Source organism: Trichomycterus rosablanca, chromosome 14 (genome assembly GCF_030014385.1).
Source record: "Trichomycterus rosablanca isolate fTriRos1 chromosome 14, fTriRos1.hap1, whole genome shotgun sequence".
In the NCBI taxonomy this organism is placed as follows: domain Eukaryota; kingdom Metazoa; phylum Chordata; class Actinopteri; order Siluriformes; family Trichomycteridae; genus Trichomycterus; species Trichomycterus rosablanca.
The window spans coordinates 26,661,950-26,681,549 of NC_086001.1; the positions used below are offsets into that span (position 1 = coordinate 26,661,950).

Consider the following 19,600-nt stretch of genomic DNA (forward strand, 5'->3'; position numbering starts at 1 on the left):
CAACCACTGTCTGCGAAGTACAACAGTGCAGAAACTTTCTGATGCAGGGTTGGAGGCAAGAGAAATTATGGCTGTAACTGGCCACCGAAGTAAATCTTCGCTGCAGTCATACTGGCACCCTAATTTCAGAGAGCGGAGATGCTGGAGCAACATTCTTGCTACCGAAACGCCCACTATCAGAGCCAAACCATTCCAGCCCACCAGCGAAGAAAAGTACAAACATGGTTGAACACTATTTTAATTCATGTACTATAAATGGAAATGTCCAGATTAATATAAACAATAATGCTAATCATGAAGCGGAAGTTTCGTTCAAGAAATAGTGTTTGTGTAGTAATGTTTATTGTTAATGTTTTGTTCGCACTCATGTTGCCTAGCAACGTGGCACGCCGTTATCGGACTACTTTCTGTGGCGGAAGAATGCTTTATTGTAAGTTTATACATAATAAATACATTTATGAATTAAACGTTGTTGTATTTATTATATTTTATGTTGACCGCCGTTTTATAAAAGCAATAAGCCACTTGAGACCGTGCGTTACTGTTATGATTTTAGCACGGGGAAAGAAGTTTTAGGCACTCCGCTTCGCGTCGTGCCAAAAACGTCGTCCCCGTGCTAAAATCACAGTAACGCACGGCCTCTCGTGGCTTATTGCTTTATTAGATGCGCACGAAAACTTTTAGTGTAGATAATGTGATCAGTACCGTAAAACAGGGTTAAGATGCGCACTAAAACTTTTAGTGTAGATAATGTGATCAGTACCGTAAAACAGGGTTTAAATGCGCACTAAAACTTTTAGTGTAGATGTGATCAGTACCGTAAAACAGGGTTTAAATGCGCACTAAAACTTTTAGTGTAGATGTGATCAGTACCGTAAAACAGGGTTTAAATGCGCACTAAAACTTTAAGTAGAATTAGCGTGACCGAGCAAGTCCAGAAGATCTAAAACAAATGCAGCACCCAGTTTCACCCTCAAAAAGCTTCATAAATCTCTTTTCTAGCAAGAAAACTCAATAAAAAACAAGAACACAACAAGAACTCACCACGATTTCTCCACTCAAATGATCCACAGGTGAGTTTAATAACAAGCAGCAGAAACAGCGTCCTGTAATAAGAGTCCCAATACCGCTAGATCCCACTGTCACTCTGTTCATTGTAGTGCTGCTGGGTCCTAGTGCCCTATAGTTCACCTACCATACTGCGCTCCATGTGTCTCCTACATGCAGTAATACCACAGTAATACTCAGTATGAGCAGAAAGACGCGACTAACTTACACTTTTACATTTAGTTCTTATTGTTATATTCTGAATTGTGTTTGTTTGTAAACTGTGAATTAGTTCTTAATCTGGTCGTGATGTTAGTGAATTAAACCTACATCTCTCTGATGATCTGACTGATGAGCTGTCTGTTCTGACCTGCTGCTTAAGCCCGGCTAGCTCAGTCGGTAGAGCATGAGACTCTTAATCTCAGGGTCGTGGGTTCGAGCCCCACGTTGGGTGAGTATCTTCATTTAACGTTTACTGAAACCAAAAGAAGTTCTTCCACTTTGGACAGTCGGTCTCCGGTGACTAATCAGGTGGATATTTGTGCTTGTAGGACTGTTGTTTACTGGATGTTTTCAGTTACTCCACTATTCTGTGGGACTACACATTGTTGTTGTTTCTCATATCCGTTTGATCATCAGGCAGGTTGTGCAATAAAAGACACTCGTCCCTGGGTGGGCTCGAACCACCAACCTTTCGGTTAACAGCCGAACGCGCTAACCGATTGCGCCACAGAGACACATGCACAGATGTTTCATTGGATGGTACACACAGGTCACATGACTTGCTAAGGTTTACCTCAGGCTATACCACCCTGTTCTTCTGCCATCTTTAATTCTGGCTTTATTTCACCTAATGAACGTGGCATGACCTTTATAAATGCTTACAATCAATTTTGTTAATAGCAAAAATACATAAATAAATAAAGAGAGAACTGCTGTGTAATTTAGAGACTAAAAGAAATGTAGACCGTGTAGAATAAAAGTATTAGGAAAGTATGAGGTTAAAAGCATCAGCTTTTATTTATTCTTAAAAGAAAAATACATGAACCTCAGTCATCTCACACGAAGATCTGTTCTGCTCAACAACAGTAAAGCTCTCCATCGTTTCTGTGTGGCAGCTCCATAACTGAAGGGCTGTCAGTGTAGGATCGGGTATGTGGGTATATTCCCTGTCCTTTGTGCACAGGCCGGTTAGTTGGATTGTTCTATAGTGAGTTGGAAGTTAATAGCTGAACTGGCCAGTTAGTTCAGTTGGTTAGCGCGTGGTGCTAATAATGCCAAAGTCGCGGGTTCGATCCACGTATGGGCCACACCCACTTTTGGACTTAAACTAACAAACAAGTGAGCCTTCTCTAACTAGCAGGTCCTATTGACCTGGGCTTCAAATGTCTCTGACAAGTGTGAGCTCTGTGTACTTTGGTCAGTGGAAGTAGTTTTATAGCTTTATAAAAACATTGTACTTACTTACTATTTCCATTCTTGCAGGAGTGTGGGTTTACCTTCCACTTCAATAGTGAGGCGTGTCCAGCCCTGCTACACAAACTGTCATTTTTGTCCCTGTTAAAAACTTTAGCTTAGATAAAGCAAATACAGACACATTTAAAATGTTCATCTGTTATTACAAGTCTAAAGTTGCATAAAACAAATGTTTGCACAAATAATATAAAACCAAAGTACAAAATAAACATTTCACTTATTTTAATTATCTCACAAATCACTTCTCAGTTTTAAAGGTCAAAGGCAGCAGCATCTTTTAGATCAGAACAGCTATTAACATTAAATATCACTAAAGAGGAAATCCTGAAGACAGCAATGTAAACCTTTCATTTAAATACAAGCTTTAGTAAACTTACATAGTTGACCCATGGTAAAAAAAAGAACCTCGCTGGGTTGTTGTAAGAACTCGGGGCAGTGATAGCTCAGTGGTTAATGTACTGGACTAGTAATCAAAAGGTTGCCGGTTCGAGCCTCACCACCACCAAGTTGCCACTGTTGGGCCCCTGAGCAAGGCCCTTAACCCTCAATTGCTCAAAATTGTGTTCAGTCATAATTGTAAGCCGCTTTGGATAAAAGCGTCTGCTAAATGCCGAAAACGAAAACTAACTCAGCACAATGATTAAACTGCACAACCCAACAAGTAAAAATAACCCTTCATGTGTTCTGTCCAATATTTACACAGTACTGGGTTGCCAAATAACACATTTTCACCCGCATTAGGCCTTTTCTTTCCTGTATACCAAAAACAGTCGCCATTGCAGGTCTACAACACGTTACAAAAACACTTGGGACAGAAGAGTCATAAACACTCTCTAGTCTTTATATATTATAAAAATAAAATAATTGTAATAGTAATAAAGTCCCAAATTTGTACCAAAGCAACAAGCTGTAATTTATTTCTAGCACCACTAGATGGGAACGATGTCTGTACAACATTTTGAACTTCACTAAAAGTCAGTTCAGTGTGTTTTACTGTAGTAAGCATGAAAGTATCAGCTGATCTTTAACTAAAACCAAACCATCAGGAATTTGTTGTTAGGAGCTGGAAAAGGGGGATCAGTCTATGTCATCTAAGGCATTTATTTAATAATTTCTTTTGGATTTATTACAACATCACATCAGCAAGAAAAGGTGTTTTGTAAGGGGTTGCAGGCAGCAATGATGACTTTTCTGGTACATAGGAAAGAACAAATAAATATTACATAATATTTCAACAAAAATCATTAAATAACTCAAAGCTAAAGTAAAGGTCTCCTTGTACTGCATTTTTTATTAGCTAAACTGAAAAAGTCAAATTAAAATCTTTACCGTTTAACTGGCTTTTAAGGTGGAGTTTATAATCATGTGGAGTTCATCATCCCATCTAGTGGTGCTAGAATACATTACATCTTTTTGAATAGATACAGATTTATGACTTTATTCTTCTTATTATTATTATTATTATTAATGTATTTTTTATTCTTTTTAATACTATTTGCATTATTTTATTTGCATTTTTCATACTGTCCCAACTTTTTCTGATTTGGGGTTATAATAGATTTGAGAAGAAAGAGGTTTGAGGTGAAAATGATCACATTTATCATTTTGTAATGTACACAAATTTTCTCTTTTATGTTTTTAAATATTCAGTTTGTCTTTTATTTAATTTAGTTTTAATATCTGAATCCATTTAGATGATAAATATTTAAGAACAGAAGAAATCAGATAAGGGGGTAAATACTTTTTCACAGCACTGAATAAATGGTGGTTAATAAATTGAAAAAGAAAATCTTCATAAATGTATCACTGCCTCACAGATTCTAAAATCACCCAAACAGTTTAATGTTACACTTTCATGTAAATTTTACATTTAATTTGTTAAATCTGACAGTTTCACTTTTGATCCTAAACAAACATAAAACCCCGGGTAGAGGAGCTGAATGAACGTGGTCTGAACTCTGTGGAGGAGCTTCATTGTATCAGAGACGCTGTAGAAGGACAGAGTTCCTGCTTCATAATCCACATACACTCCTATTCTAGAGGAACTCGGCATTATGGGAATTTTAGTCTTTCTGTTTTTGTGCCTGAATAGAAATCTGGATTGAGAACAGAACAAACTCCAGGACTGATTATTACATCCAAACAAACACTCATCACCATCTCCCTTCCTGCTGATGCTTTTATATGACACTGCAATACAAACCCCATCATCCCCACTCCACTCAACCTCCCAGTAACAGCGTCCACTCACACTCTCTCTACACACAACCTGAGGGAAATAATCAAATCTATCTGGATGATCAGGATACGACTGTAATGTTCTACTGCAGGTCACTACTTTGTTCTCCTCAGACAGACGGAGGTTTTTATTTACTGTGTTTGGATCCAGTGTGAACCGACAAACATCTGGAGAGGAAACACAAAATAAACCAATTAACATAGAAGAGAGAGAGAATGTCCTTATTGTATTTATTGTGCACTGCTAGCCTCTGTATAACCAAAGTCAAATTCCTTGTACTGTATGTGTGAGCATACTTGGCCAATAAAGTCTGATTCTGATTCTGAAATACACAGAAACACCGCACAACCAAAGATACAGTGCAACACTATCCAACACCAAACACACACAAAAAGACAAACACTACATACACACACACACACAAATACACACAAACACTGCACAACCAAAGATACAGAGCAACACTATTCAACACCAAACACACAAACACTACACAAACGCTACAAAAACACTACACATACACACAAATGCTACAAAAACACTACACATACACACACACGTGTGTACTGGGGGGTGCAAATACTTTTTCACTGCACTGTGTATGTTTGTGGGCTTGTGAGAAACTTACATTGTAGAAAATCTTCTCTGATTTCAGGTTCAGGAGGTGAAGTAATCCAGACTTTCTTCACTGCAGAAAGAGTAACAGTAAAATCACTAATCACTGTAAATACATTTATACACAAGTATTATTATTATTCTGTTTAGCCCACTAGTTAAGAGACAGGTGCCACCCCTTGTCTTTTTTGTGTTTGTTAGTTTAGGCCTGGTTTGGCAGTTTAGCTGTTTTGCTTATTTCTTTTATTTGGCTCCGTGTACAGTTCACTTTGTGAGTGGGAGTTTTGTTGGATTTGAAGTTGTAATTTCTACATTTGTGTCGTGTAATTAAAACACTTTGTTTATAAAAACCTGTAATATTTAAAGAGCTGCTGAGTAAAGTTGATTTAGCTGAGTATAAATCTGGTTTTCTGCCTCCTGATTTTCACACTTCACTAAGTTATGTAGCACACTGGCAACTTACTAATGTACCAGCAATTACGCTTTGCTTTTATTAAGGCTAACTATGTACGCGTAACAGTGTGTGTGTGTGTGTGTGTGTGTAATTAAATGTAAGTCTAAGTGTGTGCGTGTAAGAGTGTGACACTACACAGTGATAGGGCCAGTGATAGCTCAGTGGTTAAGGTACTGGACTAGTAAAGGTTGCCGGTTCGAGCCCCGCCACCACCAAGTTGCCACTGTTGGGTCCCTGAGCAAGGCCCTTAACCCTCAATTGCTCATTGTGTTCAGCTCATTGTGTAAGTCGCTTTGGATAAAAGCGTCCGCTAAATGCTGAAAATGTAAATGTAAATACACAAACATACACAAACAACACACAAATACTACTCAAACACACACAAATACTATACAAACACACATGAACACCGCAAACACACACATACATTACACAAACATTGCACATATACACACAGACACTACACATACACACAAATACTACACAAACACACATGAAGACCACACAAACACATACACTGCCCATACACACAGTCACTGAACAGGCATACAGACACACTGCACAATCACACAAACACACGCAAACACTACACACAAATACTACTCAAGCACACAGATGCTAAACAAAAACAAACAAATGCTACACAAACACATACAAACACTACACATACACACAGGAACTGAACAGGCATGCACACACAAACGCTACACAGACACTACACATACACAAATACTACACAAACATACAAATGTTACACAATCACACAAACACTACACACAAAAATACTCAAGCACACATGAATACTACACAAATGCTACACAAACACATACAAACCCTACACACACAAATACTACTCAAACACACAAATGTTACACAATCACACAAACACTACACAAACAAACACACACAAATACTACTCAAGCACACATAAATACTACACAAACACACATACATTACACAGACACTAAACATACACACAAACACTACACAAATATACACATACACACAAATACAACTCAAACACACACAAATGCTACACAAATGCATGAACACTATACAGACATACATAAACAGTACACAAACACACACTAGCAACACACAATCCAACAACAAACACACAGTCATGCTAATAAAGCTCTTTAAATTGTGTGTGTGTATTTCAGTGTGTGCATTTGTACACATGAATAAGAGAGTATGTATAAGAGAATGTGTGTAGGAGTGTGTAGGAGTGTGTAGGCATGTGTGTCATAGGGTTTGTCTGCGTAAATGTGTGTTGGTGTGTGTGTGTGTATTTCAGTGGTTTCTGTGACTGAATGATTTAGACTTATAAAATCTCCTGGATCAAAAATATACAGACAGCAGTTTAAATGATTGTTTTACTTTTTTTAACTTCATGACCTCTGAAGTGTGACACATATGTAAAATACAGATAACTGGAGGGTGCAAATACTTTTTCACTGCACTGTGTATGTTTGTGTGCTTGTGAGCAACTTACATTGTAGAAAATCTTCTTTGATTTCAGGTTCAGGAGGTGAAGTAATCCAGACTTTCTTCACTGCAGAAAGAGTAACAGTACAATCACTAATCACAGTAAATACATATTTGACATGTTCTCCCAGTGTTTGTCTAAAGTAGAGATGCATGAGTACCGATACTAGTATCGGGTATTAGCCCGATACCACGTTCATTAACTCGTACTCGCAAACGAGGCTCCGATACTAAACATCCGATACCGTGTGCCTAGTGCACGTTGCTGCGTTAACGCAGGGGTTTTCAACCTGTGTGCCTGACCTTGCGAGATTTTTTTACTTTTAAAACTAAAGCAATTCATTTTTCACCCACGGGAGACAGATTGAATTATTCTCACTGACCACGCTCACACGCACGTTTAATGTTATTTAGTTCCGTTTGAAAAAAAAAACATTCAAAATACAGCTAACAGCGAAAAAGCAAAAGCAGCGACCGCCGTTATAGGACGTGTGTGTGTCTTTAATACTCTGTTCACAGTGTCGATACAAGTGATTCAGGAGTCGACTCATTTTAAGCGCAGCGTAAGTTTCTTTTCTCAGTCATCTCTCCGTGTTTACTGTTATAATGAATGATGCGGTTGTAAATAAACACCAAATACTACAGAACATTTTGTGTGACTCGCTTACCTTATAAAGCTCAGGCTTAATTATACTGGTTATTACCACAGAGCGGGAGCCGACTTCGTCGTTTACGATTTACCGAGGTGAACCACGAATGTATGTGCTGATAGAATCGGCTCAGATGGGATCGGACTGTATTATCTTTTTAAAGTAAATATTTCATTCAGCAGAATCGCATCGCATGTATGATGTGCACAACGTTAATTACGTGCGTTTATTAATGAACGTTAACGTTAGCTTGTCAGAAGCTTTCTCAATGATGTCTGTGCGGTGTTTTTTTTTTACAATTAGTGATGGCAACCCAAGCAACTGTTCCACTGCACTATTTTACACTAAAAACTACACTATTCCATAATGCTCCAGATTGCATCATTCTAAATAGGTATCGGTATCGGCGAGTACAAAAATACATGTACTTGTACTCGTACTCGGTTGGGAAAAAATGGTATCGATGCATCCCTCGTCTAAAGTGACCTTAAGTCTGAATAACTGTGTGTGAGTGTATTTCATTCAACCCTGGACTCACTGTGACCATGACCAGTACTGGGTTAATGAGTAAATGAATGATGTTGTTAGATGTAAAATGTTCATGTTGGTGGATTTGATTGTTTTGTTTGATGTTTGAGTACATTTTGGAGACAATGGAACACTAAGGGCTTAAACTCACCTCCATCTGGTATCTTCTCCCACTGCTCTTTCCAGAATTCTTCTACTTTCTCTCTCAGCTGAGATACAGACTTTGTAACATCATCAAATGAGAGGAAAGGACTGATTGTGATGGCGGCAGATCCAGCAGGAGCAGAGAGAGACTGAAAATTCTACATCCAGACAAATAATGTTCACAGAGAAACAACAAGATGATGATGAATCATAAATGATTCAACTAATAAACTAATAAACTTGTGCCTGTAAAACTGTTGAAAATAGTTGGTACAAGGACAATTTAACACTACTGTGAAGATTGTAAAATGTCCCACAATCATCTTAAACAGATAATCCAGCTGTGTTTGGGTATAAAAGAAGCATTCAGGTACAGACCAGTTTTTATGAGCAACGACTCTAAAATGCATTATTAAATAATCCTACAGTTTAAACAGAACATTCTTCATCAAGCAACAGCAGCCCTGTTATTTCACTACCTGTCCACTAGAGGCACCATTACCTAAATATTGGACTTTAATTGTATGCATCACATGTTTTGTGTTTGTCCTCATTTTTAAAACCAGACTCCTGTTAGCCTGAATATTGTGGACTATGTATGTATTGTGTTAAACAAGGTCAAGCTTGTTCCTTTAAATAAGACTTTTAAAAAATTGCTGCTATTTCGACTTATTTTCGATTGAGAAAAGTAATCATTAGAACAAATGCACTGGATTAACACAATCCCAAATACAAGCTGCCCCTTTTCCCTTTCGCTGGCAACCAATCAGATTTCCCCCCCAAAAAAACTCAGCCCTGTTATTTCCCTATCTGTCCACTAGAGACCGCCATCAATGTTTAATTTAATCTCTTATTATCTGATTTCAGGAGAGTTCATACTAATTTTTATCTCTTTAACACTACGGTCATAAAGTTTGTTCACATTCTGAACATATTTTATTACTGGTGCAGCAATAATTTATTCTTTTTAGTTCTGTTACCTGGAGGAAATGGACGGGATCCTCTGTGTGTGAAAGCTGTTCCAGTTCAGCATCTCTCCTCTTCAGCTCTACAATCTGCTGCTCCAACTGTTTCAGGATTTTTTCAGCTTGACTTACTTCAGCTGTCTCTCGATCTCTGATCAGATCTTTTAGCTCAGAGCATCTTCTGTTAATTGAGTTGATTAGTTCAGTACAGATAATCTCAATGTTCTTCACTGCTGTCTGTGCAGAACACTGTGAGAAGAGGAAACATTTCTCACTTAGATATTTGTCCATCCTTCACATTCATATGTAGCTACTGGCCAGAGTAAGACTTTCATCACTCATAGCTTGGTGATGGTGTTAAATGGCTTGATTTTTCATACCCTGGTAAATGTTACCATCATCATCATGTCCACATGATGCAGTATTTGATACTCTACTTACCAAATATAAGAAAGAGTTCCAGTCTTCTACCTTCCACCTTAAACTCCAGCACTTCTTCAATGTTCATCATCATTTTACTGCATTTATCAGCATGTTATATTTCCTCACAGCTCTTTGATACAACACACCTGCTCCTGTATGTCCTTAATTTAAAATTATATGTGTGGATTAAATCTAATAAAACCTAAAAACACCATATATACTGTAAAATGTGCTGGTGGTAGCATACTGTTACATAAATTCTTTTGAGTATCAGGAAACAGCAGGCTGGCCAGGACTGGGAAATTCAATGTAGTGATCTTCTCAAATCTTTACCAGAAATCTTATACAGTCATTTATGTTTAAGCATCTTGATGCAAAGCAACAATTAATATTTTTTTTTGGGTGGCCCAGTCAAAGCCCTAATCTGATCTTATCACCCTTATAATTATTAGCACAACCTAAGAATTGCTGTACAGCATCAATCACAAACTAACCAGGCAGAATTTGAAGAATTTTTTAAAATTCATAAACAAAAATGCTCCATCACTTGCAAAGTTACCTGAGATATAAAATATCAAATTTTTAATGGAGATTGGTTTAATGGAGGAGAGTCTGACTGATCCTAAGAGCTTTTTGTTTATAAAACTTACCTTGTGAGACTCCACAGCATTTATCAGCTCACAAAGTTCCTTCTCTCTGTTCTGGATTTTCTCCTGGAATTTTCTCTGGATCTCCAGCAGCTGCTTCTACACAGAATAACAATTCAGAATTTACTTGTATTGTGTACGAGCACCACATAAACAATGTCAGTGTAAATGATAATGAGTTGTTACTTGTTAAAGAGAGCTGTATAATATTTTTACCTGTTTCTCAGTTCTTTCTGCTGCAGCCGATATTATATCATGTCCTTCATGATTCTCTAGCATACACAATGTGCAGATACACTGCTGATCAGTACGACAGTAAACCTCCAGCAGTTTATCATGCTGAGAGCAGATCTGATCCTGGAGTCGTCTGGAGGCTTTAACCAGCTTGTGAGTCTTATAAACAGGAATTTGATAATGAGGCTGAAGGTGAGTTTCACAGAAAGAGACCAAACACACCAGACAGGATTTTACTGCTTTGGATTTTCTCTCTGTACAGTAATCACACTCCACATCTTCAGGTCCAGCAGAACAGTGACCAGGATGTGGAGCTTGAAGTTCTGTTTTCTTCAGTTTCTCCACAACTCCAGCCAGCATGGTGTTTCTACTCACATCAGGTCTTGAAGTAAAGGTTTGTCTACACTGTGGACGGCTGTGTGTTCCCTTATCATCCTCCTGATCCCAACAGTTATTAATACACACCATACAGAAATTGTGTCCACATGATGTAGTTACAGGATCCTTCAGCGTTTCCAGACAGACTGAACAGCTGAACTCGTCCTGAGTTACTGAAATTTTGGACTCCATTTTTCTACACGTAAACAGAAACGTTCATTTTTAAAATTTTTGATTATCTACTGTACTCATGCTGTGGGAATTTGTATTGTGGTTGTAGTAAGTAGTACAAGTCAGTAGTTAACTACTACAACCTTCGTCTTATCAAAATTTGCGTTTCTTAATTTTTGTTAATTTTCTATATTTTATTATTACTATACCTTTACTGTACCTTTACATTTTATGATTTGTTACTGTACCCATGCACTTTTATAATGTGGTTGTAGTAACTAGTACAAGTTGTTGGTTACTATGAAATATGGTTATATTAAATTATGTTGTTTTTTTTTTACTTTTTTACAATTCTTTATTACTGTACCCATACTGTAGGGTTTGTTTCTGTAATGTAAGTGTAGTGGGTGGTACATGTCACTAGGTAACTATTGCATCGTTTATTATATTAAAATGGTTGTTTTTAGAATTGTTGACACTATATATTTTTACTGTACCCATACTGTAGGACTTTATACAGTTGTATTGAATGGTACATGCCACTGGGTAATAACTACACCTCGGCTTGCACTTTGTAGACGCTCCCTTAACACTTCCTTAGCCTTTCAACGCGGATGAAGCTCACATTTACAAAATAACAGAAAATAAACATTTACAGAAAAAACTTTAAAACATATTTGATTGTAGTTTGTTCCTTGTTTACTGCAGAATCAGTTAATGCAGTTTCACTCATTTTTGGATGTTTATTAGCCGAGAACGGCTTCCTGGTTTAGTTCGTGAGTGTTCTGTTCAAAACACGTGCGTTTAAATCAAATCAACAATCTGAACTACATAAAGTAACAATACACAGTAATGTACAGAAGTGTGGAAATGTATAAACTCACCTGCGTTCATCAACTTCAATTATCAACAAAACTACAAACACAGACACGGAACAGATCAGTTTCACTTCTGCTGAACTAAAGGGGAGGGAGAGAGAGAGAGAGAGAGAGAGAGAGAGAGAGAGAGAGAGAGAGAGAGAGAGAGACGGAACCACAACGTACAGTTTTTTCTTTTCATCACCTGGTCAGGGTCACGGTGGGTCCGTCTTTAATTGGTAACACTAAATATAATTCAGAAATGTATCATTCAGTTTGTTTTTAAATAAAATACAAACACATATTATTGTCATGCCTTATCCTGCAATTGTTTTCAATGCTTTTTAATTCAAATCAATATTTTTTCATAGTAGAGATGAAATTTCAAGACTTTTAAGCCAAATTCTGGACTTTTATATAGTTTTGAAAGTTGATTAGCCTAGTACATTATATCTTTTTTCTTAAGTTATGAATGTAAATGTTACAGTAAAAGTCTAATATAGCCACATTTAGTAGTTTGCTAATGGTTTATAGTAGACGTACATAAAATTCACTTCATACACAGAATATTAAAAACAAAATGATGAAAAATACAGATTACTGCAATAATTATTATTAAAGAAATTGTAAGTTGTAGCAAACAGCTATTGTGAAAATGAACATCCATGCACCTTCATATATTCAGTGAGTTTATTTATGTTTTATTTAATGTTATGAGATTTTGAGGCTTGTTGATCCTGATCAACAGGGCGGCAACCACAATTAATGCCAACTTCAGTGGTTGTACAGTTTGAAAAAGTTTTATGGGATGGTCTGTACTAAAATAACACATTACACATCTCTAAATGTTTTAAATGTTATATCAACATGTTTTTTCTGTTTTAATTAAAAACAACTATTGTGAGATTTATATCCACTTGTCCTGTTTGTATTACACCGGAGAGACCCCCCCCCCCCCCCCCCCCCCGTTAAAAAAGTAACTAAGTAACGTTTACTCATTTTAAATGAGTTACTTTTTACTTGAGTAGATTTTTAGACTAGTAATTTTATTCGTACTTAAGTAAAAATTAATTAAAGTAATAGTACTTTTACTTGAGTACAATATTTTAGTACTCTTTCCACCTCTGATTAATGCAAAGGAACCGACTAAAAACAAAAACAAAAGGGGATGTAACAATATGTGTTAATGTATCGAACGTGTGATGGTTTTATATTTCAGTACGGAATGGTTAGAGCGACGCACACACAGATGTCTGCGGGATTTTGATAGTTAATGTTCGTTACTGTTGTGGATTTAATAAATACAAAGTAAGCAAGTACAATGCTGTAATCGTCAAGTTTGCTTGGAGTGAGATATTTTTTTGGGGGGAGCAGGGGGTTGGAGTTTTCACAGGTTGTTTCGGGGGGGTTGGTGCATTGACAAAATATGACATAGAACGACAAAGACTTGTAATTCTACCAAACACAATGGTATAAATCTTTAACAAAACCAACACAGGAACTCTGATCAATTACTTGAAATATACATGACTGATAATACACATCTACAAATAAACACAGAAAGGACAGAAGACAAAGAACATGAATAAATAACCTGAACAAAACTAGGTACCTATCTTGCCATGAGAGTGACCAATGGGTAAACATGGCGTTAAACAACAAACAAACAAACAAACAAATGAACAGCAGCTGTGTGTGTTTGTGTTTATGAGTGATGTGTGTTGTAAGTGTTTGTGGCAGATTTTGATGCCTTGATGATTAGTTCTGCCTCACTCAAATGCAGATGCAGAGAGGGTTTTTGCCATGGTGGGGCTTAATAAAACAAAAACCAGGAACGCGTTGGCTCTGGATGGAACTCTGTCATCCATCATGACTGTGAAAATGGCTGACATTGAACCACATTGCTTTAAATGGGAGCCCCCAATATCGGTATCATTTAAAGCAATGTGGTTCAATGTCAGCCATTTTCACAGTCATGATGGATGACAGTGTTCCATCCAGAGCCAACGCGTTCCTGGTTTTTGTTTTATTAAGCCCCACCATGGAAAAAACCCTCTCTGCATCTGCATTTGAGTGAGGCAGAACTAATACCAATTTGGCTATTGTAGACAGCCTTGGAAATATGCTCATACCAGTCACCTTTGAAAAAAATGAACCAAGGAAGCCTAATTACACTCCTACATATTTTTGCAGTTATTATGTTGTTCATGTCAGCGCTGCATATTTCTTACCCTATTCTTCAGTGCGGTTATATTCCCCCAGAAAGCCTCAATGTCAAACATGGCTGGGTCTTGGGGCATAGGGATGTCCATTAACTGGTAGTCCAGGAACTCCTCACTCAGCTGATCATGCTCTTGGGGTCCATGGTATGGAAGCAGTTCAGGAAACCTAAAGAACATAATGTGTACTGAACTAGGAGAAACAAAGGGGTTTGTTTTTTCAAATGTGATCAAACTTCACAATCTATTCAAAATGTTAAACCCTTACCTTTCCACAAAGTATGCAGCATCATTCACTTCACACTCAGTCCTCTGCTGGACATCAACAAACCTGGCATGTTTCAGCAGGGTCTCTTTCAGGGGTAGTTTCGCAATAGCATACTGAACTGCTCCTATTAGAAATGCCAGCGCTGCCTGATGGAACCTCTCCACTTGCTGTGGCGTGATATCTCCTGCATCAAGGAGCCTGTTGAGCGTTGCTCGGGTTGTAAACCCAATATTCTGCTTTTGTCCTACCAGAGACATAAATCAAAGACTTAAACCTCAGGAAGGTACGTTCACAATAATAGTCATGGACAACTCCCACATTTTCCATTTTTCATACTCCTCTTAAAGTATGTACAATATCCCTTCACATCAGTGACATCCTCAATGTCATAACTGAATGAGCCATTTGTGGTCAGTGGGTGGAGAGTTTATGTATTTGCTTATGGAAAACTTGGGGAACATTACCTGGCAGTTGGTTGGATGGATCCTTGTAGTGGATCTCATTCACCGCTCGGCTCTGCAGTGCTTCAACTTTCAAAAACCTTCCGCACAACTTGCGAATGAACTTGGTCATCTACAAAGTTGCATTTCAGTAAAGATTTTGAATTAAATTTGCACAAAATAGTTTCAGCAAATGAAAAATGACCAGTGGCTATTACTGGCAGAAACACAGCTTAACCCTCCTGTTTTACCTCTTCATAGAGAAGGCAGCTTGAGGATTTCTCTCTCTGAAGGAGGAGATTTAGTGAGGAGAAGGCTGGCAACGTTGCATGATAGAAAATCAGGTAGACCTCTGTCAGTGGGTTACAGAATGCATCCACCAGCCTTCTGAACCTTGGTTGTTTCTCACCTAAAAATTAAAAAGCACACATTGTACATAGTATACATTTACATAGCAATCTCCTGAAGAACCTTGCATTCATGTCAGTGAAATATGCAACCTACTTGGCGACTTGAAATAGCTGGTGAGTGGCTCGTATTGCTGTAGAATGCGTATCAAACACCGCTCCAGGCTCAGCCAATGAATGGAAATATGCTGAAGTATCTCCATATAGTCGTATTCGTGCAACTCACATAATTCTGTGATGAGAATGTAACATTAAGTTTCAGTCTACTGAAAATCTTCTGCATGCCATTCACACTATACTGCTGCTGATTAAATCACAAACCTGTTAAGTAACCTTTACGGTTCGTACTGCCTCTAAACCAGTGCCCAACATCCACTGCAAGATCTTCGGGGTCAAATCCAGTCACCTACAATACATTATGTTTCATAATCACAGCATTTTGATCACAGATTCATTACACTACAGCATAACAAGCTATTTAAATCTTACATTAGGTTTAACATATAGGTTATTGAAAGGATACAAACTTACTTCCAAAAACCTCTGCCCAGCATGTTTCACAGTATTATGAAGAATATGGCATGGACACCCATGGATGTACACATGGGAATTCTCTGTGAGTATCCCTGAGGAAATGGAGTTTCTTGCCCCTGTATTGACAGGGGCATTGTCGATAGAGAGAGAAACACAATTACCCCACGGTATCGAGTGTTTCTGGACGATGTCGTTCATTTTCTGGAAAATGACTTCGGCCGTGCCGCAGCGTTGCCCACTTGTTGTGCACATGTCCAGAAATCTGTGAACAACAGCCTTGCCGTCAAACACTCTGACCGTGAGGGGGTTCATTTTCTCTCGTCCTGTGATGACAAGGTGCAAGCATTACATTACAAGCATTACATACACCCCACACTGAAATGTTGTGTAAAGAAATAAATACTGGAAAATGAGAAAGTGTCAACTGGCTGTCAAAATAACACCTGTATCATTTGATCCATCTATTATTAGAGTGAAGGGAATGGTCTTCATCTTGGTGACCAGCTCCTCCCTAAAATGTGGTGCCACAGCTTCATTTATTATGCACATTGTTTTTGTGCTGGCACATTTGTAATGCTGTGCTGTGACAGAGTCCTTGAAGCAATCCCTGAACAATGGACTGAAATGTTCCGCGATGGCAAATGGCACATTGTGCTGCACCATAGCCACAGCCACTTTAACTTCAGCTCTTCTTGTCTGTAACAGAAAACGATGATAACCATGTTATCAACAGAGGGGACATTTAAGTCAAATTTATTTGTATAGCTAATTTCATATAATAAACACAGACTCAATGTACTTTAAAAGTGTGATATCAGCTACCCTGTAATTGTTCATAATCATTGTGACTGAATTACAAAAACTAATTTTTATAAATGGAGGGCAGAAATAATGAAAAACAAGATTTCATGTGTTAGCTGCATGTGCTCCTATACCTTGGCCTCTTGTGTAGTCATGCCACCAACAGCCACTGTGGGATAAAACTGAGCAATACCGCTTGTGGACTGCAGTGCCTGCTCTTTAGACTGGTGTCCTTTGCTCCTAATATGTCGCTGCACATCTGCTACACCTTGATGGGCACATGAGTTTTCCTGTCTGCAGATTGAGCACCAATAGTAGGAGCTGGTGGTGCCTACACTAATGAATGGCCATTTTGCTGTCCACTCACTTTTAAAAGTGCTCCTATAGGTGGCAGCTCCGGTTAAGGCCGTTTTTTTTCACTGTTATTTCTCTGACCTCCACACTCTCTTCTTCGGTCATCTCCACTGTCACTATCTCCCCTAATGTCTCCCTTGCTGTCTCAATCACTGCCTCTTCCACTGGTAGGCCTACCTCATCTGACCTGGAAACCTTTTTTGATGGCTGAGCCACCAAAAATGAAATAATACTCTTTTGTTTCTTCCCTGACATCTTGAAGTCTGAATAAACAACACAAACAGTAAAAAACAGGCAAACGTTCCTCTCTTCATCCTCTTTAAGCCTACTATTCAAACGAACACTTTAACTGGCAGGTATAGGCCTTATACAAAGAGTTGAAAAACTATAGTAACTATAGTAACTAATGAAAGATTAAAATAAATGAAGATATTACCTGATGATCCTGACGGTTCTCTTCCACCTCCAGCTCGTCTACAATTATGTGCACGCATTTAGAGCATAGGTTACGTCACTATTTCAGACCTCCCGCAGCAACAAGAAATTCTATTTTCTGATTGGCTGAGAAATTCTATTTTCTGATTGGCCGATAGGTCGCTAATTCAAGACAGCGGTATGAGTGCAGAGTAGTCTGCCTTTGACTCGTGTGTAGGATAGGTTATAGTCATTTATGTGCGGCGAAGTTAATCATTTCTCAGCGTGAGAAATACCATGTGTGGTGTGTGAGCGTGTGAGCTTGTTGAAATGCATGTGTCTCATGCTCAATGCGCTCTGGTGTTATGTAGATAATATTTGGGTAATTTGATGTATTTTTATGTTGTTGAGCTTTGAATGTTATTTTTGCTTCACTGTGTGTATGGTCCCAGCTAACAATTTTTGGTTCCCAGAACGTTCTGGGAATGTTAGTTTTTGGTTCCCAGAATGTTCTGGGAACGGATCATTTTGGTTGCCCTTTGGTTCCCCAAGAAAGTTTTCTTTACGGAAATAGAACGTTCCCGTTTGGTTGTGCATTATAGTTCTGGGAACGTTCCCCTAACGTTCCCGTAACCTTAAAATTATTGAAACCTTTAAGGGAACCTTGTACTAACCTTTCAATTATTGAAAACTTCACTTTCTAGTTGTGCTAATGGAGAGTTCTGCTTGCTCTATACGTGCACTGCAAAAAATGTGGAGTAAGATTTACTTAAAAAAACTTAGGAACGTTTTTCCATGTACAAACTGCTAGTAAATTTAACAGACCATATATTCAAGTAAAAGTTACTCACAATTCTATCTGGATTTTACTAGAAATTCTTCAGTAAAAGTTACTTTGCTACACACTGCTTCAAGTATATTTTAATAGCTGTATCTTAGTAGATTCTACTTAAACATTGCAGCATTAAAACATGGCTTATAAAATGCTATATTATATATATTATTAAAATGCTATATTATACATTGCTAAATAATTTTACATTATTCAATTCAACATCAATGATTACCATATACAAAAACCACTATAACAGACAGAACACATTTTTTGTCAAACTTTTTTATTTGTTTTGCACAATTAATGGAAATGCATTTTCACTTCCAGTTCAGTGGACAAAATGTCTTTCAAACAGCGTGTTTTCTAAAGTCTCACTCGCTACACAAAAGTAAAAAATGTAAATGGAAAACAAACTATAAAAGTGTCACAGTGTAAGGACAAAATAAATGATATCAATCTTTCAAAAAATTTTCTGAAAACTTGCAGTAAAAAATAAAAATAGATGCAAGTAAAAGTTTGTCAGAAACACTTGCTCCAGGTGGACTGTTGTTATCCTCCTGAACTGATCTTTCACCTAAGACAAAGATTAAAAAAATAACATAAATTAGTAATTATAAAGTTTATGTAGACCTCAGAATGTTATGTTACATATTATAATTCAATTTTACTTTCTCAAGGTTTGCTCACAGGTCGCCTAATAATGCACATTTGTATTTGAAAGACCCGGGACTATACAGCCTCAGACAGATTTATTTTTAAGTAGCAAAACAGGCTTTCATAATCATTAAACAAAAGAACTATTTTAGAACTAACGTTCATTAAACGGAACAAGTTATCCCGATTAATATAACTACATAACATTCATTCTGCCATTCTGACTGCTGCAAAAACATCTTTTTACAAAGCCAAGCTTGAACAATCTGCTGCTGACCCACGTAAGCTTCATGCTATCTTTTCCTCTCTTCTGAACCCTCCTCCTCCTCCCCCTTCTGCCTCTCTCACTGCTACTGAC

General features: G+C 37.7%; 2 protein-coding genes and 2 non-coding genes across 4 annotated transcripts in view; 2 read left to right on the forward strand and 2 right to left on the reverse strand.

The window, feature by feature from the left end:
- LOC134326792 (zinc finger protein 850-like) overlaps positions 1-19,600 on the forward strand; it is a gene marked incomplete at both ends in the record, with an annotated part of 81,708 nt that overhangs the window by 19,515 nt on the left and 42,593 nt on the right. The gene's annotated exons all lie outside the window — the stretch shown is intronic.
- trnak-cuu (transfer RNA lysine (anticodon CUU)) lies at positions 1,429-1,501 on the forward strand. The gene has a single exon. It is a non-coding gene; the product is annotated as a tRNA-Lys (tRNA).
- trnan-guu (transfer RNA asparagine (anticodon GUU)) lies at positions 1,711-1,784 on the reverse strand. The gene has a single exon. It is a non-coding gene; the product is annotated as a tRNA-Asn (tRNA).
- Positions 4,390-11,393, reverse strand: LOC134326806 (tripartite motif-containing protein 16-like). Its single transcript, XM_063008959.1, has 6 exons — positions 10,893-11,393; positions 10,680-10,775; positions 9,622-9,855; positions 8,649-8,799; positions 5,391-5,450; positions 4,390-4,929 (listed from the first exon to the last, which is right to left on the reverse strand). Exons 1-6 carry the CDS (start codon positions 11,376-11,378, stop codon positions 4,394-4,396), a joined length of 1,563 nt encoding a protein of 520 aa, XP_062865029.1. The 5' UTR covers positions 11,379-11,393; the 3' UTR covers positions 4,390-4,393.